Below are 5,736 nucleotides of genomic sequence, written 5' to 3' on the forward strand. Positions count from 1 at the left end.
CTACTGCCGGCCGCACTGCAGTGCCGGGAAGGCAAACGGGGCCGATTTGGGGTCGACTCCGTCCGGAAGCCCGTCGCTGAGCATAACAGGGAAGTACGCAAACTTGGCATCTTGGCCGGTCTTCGCCTTCGCCGACGGTTTCTCGGCCAGCGTGTCGATCAGGTTCTTCAGCTTCGCCTTGATGTCCTTCAGTTCGTCCTTCAGTTCGGCGCACACCGACGAGCAGGCTGGCTGCTGTGGGGCTGCACCCGGGGCTTGGACCACCGACGGACAGCGGTCGCTCGAAGCAGCCACCTCGGGCTCGGTGACTCGTGGAGGCGGTGGAGTCGTCGGACGGCGGGTCGTGGTCACGGGGCGGCGAGTTGTCGGCCGGGTTGTGGGCTTGGGAGTGGGCGCCGCTATCTTCACCTCGGTGTAGAGCTGCTTGCAGGCTGGCGGAAAGAACAGGTCCTTCCACTGGACGTTCTTCTCCTGCGACGCCTGGTAAACGTTGTTACTGTGTCGACCAGAGGAAAACCAGAAGGAGCGTGAGAACTTCAGGCAGTAAATATCGCTAAAAGGGCCAAGGGGGGACACTTACATGCTGCGCTCGAGCCGCGAAATGTAGATTTTGGTAGCGTGATCCGGCGGCACGATGCGGTAACCCTTCAGGTCGGACACGTAGTGCACGAGGTGTGGCTTACCGTCGGGGTCAACGAACCCGTAGCAACCGTACGTTACGTCGTCCGGACCCTTAACCTTGTGTTGGAAGTGGTTATCCTTCTGCTTCACCACGTCGAGTCCATACTCGAACGAGCCTTGCGGGAGCCGGCCAGCCAGATACGAGTTCGACGTCTTCTCCACGTTGATCTTCACGTCGATGCCGTCGTCCCCGTAATGCAGGGCGCGCCCGATGCTCGCCACCGTTGCCAGCTGCCAGGTGGGAGAAACAGAGTAGGTGTGAGACAGAAATCGATTAGAGTTCGTTGACACCCAAACAGACCAACGATTGGAATGAAAATTAGATGTGATAAATTTTGTAAACACAACAACAATGAGTAAAATAAATCTCTTGAACAATTGACGATTGATGACAGAAAGATGTCGAACGATACGGGACCTGATCTAATGGCTTAAAATTGCTCTCGTCTTTGAAGCTATGGTCTGTTATTGGTTTTGGAACAATAATTTCAGGGCGTCCTGTAGAGACGTCGGGGAAATAATAGTCTAGGAATGGGAACGAAATAATAGCGTGCTAACGAGCGATAACGAGCGTGAAATTGAAAACCGTGGCTCATCGAGTCAATTCGCGGAACACTGCGCTTTTGAGCGCAAGACAACAACGGAACCCATCGAGCCGGCTTGGCTTGCCTTCCTTGATCCAATTCCTCACCGACACTGACCTGAGAGTCCCACGTTGCACTCTGACGACACCGACGACGACTCTGTGTCGCGTCCTTGACACGTTACGAATCTCTTATCTCCATCTTTCTCCATCTTTTCTTTTTGCCTTTGGCTCTCTAATACAGGCCAGAGAGGCCGAAGCAAAACCCAAAACCAATTCGATCCGACCCGAACTAACGTCCGATGCTAATGGGCTGTGCGTCACCGACATGGTCGGGGCTGCTGCCGCCGCCAATCGAACTCCCGGCGGCCCACACGGGTCCACTGCGGGGAAAATGTTAATCACCTTCGGAGCACGAATCGCGTTTCTTTGATTCGCTACGATCGGCTTCGATCGGCGTTGGCGTGTTGGGTGGATGAACTACACGAGACCATATGTCGCGATTAGATAAAGCGTCGGTTGATCTGCGTGGAGCAGATCGGAATAGCATTTTTCATCTCTATGTGGCAGTGTCCACAAATGTCACTTTAAGTTCAATTGAATACAAGCTAACGGCAAATAGGTTACAGGTTATGTAGCCTAACGGCTTGGTGCTTCTCTGACACTGATGGCGATGGAGGTGCCTAGTGCTTAGTGAATGATTGACTGTCCGCTTCAATGTCCATCGCCCTTGAAGACGAAATACGATTATCTCTCAAACATGATCAGATTACAAAGATAGCTTAAAAAAGATAGCTTTTCATTTGCTATCTAAACGATGAATCTTTTTCGAGACAACTTCGAAAGATCGTTAAATGTTGAGCTTTAGACCATTGACTTTTACACTTTTGATAATCACAAAGACGAATTAACGAGACGAAAAGCAAACCCAAACCTTACGAAAGCGTCCAAAATACTAAAAACCACACGTTAGGTTTGTTCCCGAAGTCATTCAATCCTTTAAGGATCACCTGATTCATGTACATTTACTAAACTTACTTACCACTATGAAAACCTTCAACATTCTGTTCCGTATTCTGTATCACTGAACTTGCTCAAGAACTTTCAGCTCGCACTCTATCTCCCTATCGAAATCGACCACAAACCAGTAAACCCAGCACTAATTCTTTCAATTCCGCACTTGAGAGTGTCACTTCGCAGGAGAAAATTTATGTGGGGTTCGCTTCGTTCGTTCGTTTTCGGAGGGGGCTTCTTTCCACTGTTCGCGTCGTTCAATCGAAAAAAAACCTACGCCCGGCAAATGAAAGCTCTACTACTGATCGTTGAGAGTCTACCGAAGGCTGCTGGAGGTTTTCTTGACTTTAACCGCGTTGCTTGACTTCTAGCGCACGACTGTTGTTGCTCCGGCCGCGGCCCGATGGTCTTATTTAAACGACTCCCCAACATCGCCACGACGCCGATCCGCATCCGGCAGGGTTGCGTCAAATGCACCCTCTCCAAGCCAAAAAAAAAACATCATAAAAGTCCAAAACGAGAAGATGATCAACTGAAACAAAACACAGATTAAAAGTCGCCGGTGAGCGGGGTGAGGAAAAGTGGTGAAATTCCAACCCCGAAAACCGGAGCGAAGTGAAACCAGTTTCTTCGCGTTCGTTTGTGACGTTTCTGCCGCCGCCGCCGGTTGTTGTTTGTTTTGGTTTACATCTTTCCATGCGGCTGCCGAGCTTTCCTTCTCTTCGGACCGAGTCGGTTCGTTTTGTTCGTCCTCTTATTCGGTTGTTTTTGGCAAACGATCGCGGATCGTCTAACTTTTGTGGATCGCCACTCGCGGTCGGTGCCGTAACTGGGACGGTAGAGGAGGAGGCGGCCATTTTCCTTTTTGGGCATTTTCGCTCGCAGTTTGGTTGTTGTTTTCTCCGCGGAGCCCGAGCTGTTGGCGACGTTGTTTTTGTTGCTTCGCGCATTTTTGTTTTTACTTTTCTTAGCTCAGAGCATCAGAACGGTCAGACGCGAGGTTCTTTCGCTTTCTCCTTTTCTTATTTTTTTGTTTTTTTTACCGTTCCGGGGGACTCGGCTTACATTGGGAAAATACGCCGAGGCAAAGGAACCTCTTTCGTACGATAAGCGACTACCGGATGTTTGCCATTTCACGGCACGACAAATGGGGACTTTGGCTCGGCCCGGAATGAAGGCGCCAGAGAATTCTGTTTTTATTGCGTATTTTCCAACATTCTTTCTTATTATAGATTTGTTTACAGTTTTGTTTCGGTTCCAGATTTAAATTTTGCATTCCAGGCCTCGAGGATCGGCTGCGGCTGCCTTCCGGCTGGATATTGTTTGGTAAATATAAATTCGCATAAAAAGATTGGAGATAAACAAGGAGAGAATCCGGGTGGATTTGATTAAGCATCAACATTTGTTTACGATCTATATTTGTCACTCAAAAGGTTGACTCATGATCGGGATCGTTTGGAGTTGAAGTTGAGTGGAAAAAATTCAGAATGTACTCGAATCACCTATTTTTCACGAATTTGGTTCTTAAACTGCACTTTAAACGAGCTTCTGTTCAGCTAGAGAGCAGCACAAAAATCGCACAAAAAGCTCAATTTCAGGATCGTGATTCGATTTAATGCCAAACTAAAACTTTCAAATCAACATACCAACATATAAAAAAGAGATAACTCATAACTAACTATTTTAAAATAAACTTTGAAACGTCATGCCTGGATAATGTGAGTTTGTGGCAACTAAAAGCAAAAATATTTTTGCTAATAACATTAAAAAATAATAATAAAGAATAGAATAAATAAGAATAAATTCAAGTCATAGTAGAAAACAGTGAAGAAGTTGACGAAACATCCCGCTCTATTTAGCGCAGGAGTTTATAAATGTCTCTTCAAAACATATCTCAAAAATGTTTGCAATTAAAATTAACGTTTAGCAATCAATTTGGTGGTTGTGCAACACCCGAATAACCTTGATGAGAAAAGCTGCTTCGTTTACCAGCCCCACTCTAAGTAATGTATAAAGTGTCCTTCAGTCAGTGTTGTTTGGCGTTTGAGTTCGTTACTTTTCTGATTTGTCCTCTCTAGTTTAACCAACACTCTGATTAGAAGTTCAATCTAAACCAAATTCATATTAGTCCAGGTCCTCAGCAACACAAACTAAGGGTTTTTATTAACATCCCGTATGGTTTATAAGGATGTTATTCGTTCGAGTTCCGAATGAAATAGATAAAAAAACAAAAACATCTCCTTATTAAGGAACGAACTATTAACGACCCATCAAAAGGCAATACAAGATAAAGCGAATCGAATCGAGTGATCTATAAAATATTCTCCAAAAAGATCATCACACGACACCACAAAAGCCACGGCCGCACAGTTTCGTAATCGAGCTGCGCCGATTATCTCACATTCGGAAGTGGTTTTTCACAAAAGTTCGATCTCCGATCGAACTTCGACTCACACGCCAGCGCAATATATTCATCATCGTGGTTTTGCGGGCGTGATTTGTTATTCATGATTGAGCGCGCTAATGGGATTTTGAATTTCGTATATATGACCAAATTCATGCGTGGCCAAAAGATGGCGCGAGACCTTAAAACAGGCGCCCCACGAAAGAGGGCAATAAAATTGATTATCGGCATGCGATCTGTGCGAACAGACTGTCCGGGACAAACGATGATGGCGATTAGGACGGCGATGGGCGCAGACGATTTGGTTTTGGGCCTCCATTGGTTAATAACATTTCACTTAAGTACCAACACCTGGCGACCTTCACACTCGTAGGCGGAGTGTTGGTGATGAAAATTATGAGCCTCATTGGAAGGGCGATTCGAGCTGACATTTACCAGCTCGAACGCCAGGAATCGCACAGGTTTCTTCGTCGTTCCGCGTTCGATCACCCGGATTGCCCGGAGGCTCCGATCGTAGATCGCGGCGCGCGTCTCGCCGCGAAGATGAGTTCCGGGCCTCGAGGGCATCACGTTGCAGCAAAACAAACTTGTCCGCCAAAAATTAACATTTCGCGATAGCCGCAGCTTGTAGTTGGCTTTCGTCGAACCGTACATGGTTGTCAAGAACGCGGAATTCGTGGAGGCGAGATTGAAGATACGTAGGCGCCGATCGAGAATGCTTGCACCGTGAGTCACAACGGCAGCGAAAGGTCTCTAAGGCGGACGGCAAGGCTGGGGTTTATAGTTTGGAAGTCATCCTCGGGAAGAGCCCATGACACAGGCCCTCTCTGGTGGAGAGAATTAGAGTTTTATGCTTTTCGTGGCGCCTAACAAGATCTGCCAATTTCTTGTAAAGGATTACTTAAAGCAATAAACATTCAGGGGGATAATACATCTCCCCCCTTCGGCCAGGTTCTGGTTCTGGGAACATCTCTATTAACCTTTGTGGAGGTAACGATTAAAGACCATCGGGTCCAACAAGCCAAGCTTTATTCATCGATGTATTCATCGTAGG

At 47.1% G+C, this 5,736-nt stretch overlaps 1 protein-coding gene across 1 annotated transcript; it reads right to left on the reverse strand.

Moving 5' to 3' along the window:
• Positions 1–2,327, reverse strand: LOC128278720 (uncharacterized). The gene is made up of 3 exons (XM_053017450.1): positions 2,307–2,327; positions 581–912; positions 1–496 (listed from the first exon to the last, which is right to left on the reverse strand). Exons 1-3 carry the CDS (start codon positions 2,325–2,327, stop codon positions 1–3), a joined length of 849 nt encoding a protein of 282 aa, XP_052873410.1.
• Between the last annotated feature and the right edge of the window lie 3,409 nt (positions 2,328–5,736).

This window comes from Anopheles cruzii, chromosome 2 (assembly GCF_943734635.1).
Source record: "Anopheles cruzii chromosome 2, idAnoCruzAS_RS32_06, whole genome shotgun sequence".
NCBI classification, from domain to species: Eukaryota; Metazoa; Arthropoda; class Insecta; order Diptera; family Culicidae; genus Anopheles; species Anopheles cruzii.

What these genes read in the sequence shown, in the direction of transcription:
- LOC128278720 (XM_053017450.1), bottom strand. Translation starts at nt 2,327, where the DNA reads ATGTTGAAGGTTTTCATAGTG. An exon ending in TGTTGAAGGTTTTCATAGTG is followed by an intron (nt 913 to 2,306) that starts GTAAGTAAGTTT and finishes CCCACCTGGCAG; the next exon opens with CTGGCAACGGTGGCGAGCAT. An exon ending in TCGCGGCTCGAGCGCAGCAT is followed by an intron (nt 497 to 580) that starts GTAAGTGTCCCC and finishes TGGTCGACACAG; the next exon opens with TAACAACGTTTACCAGGCGT.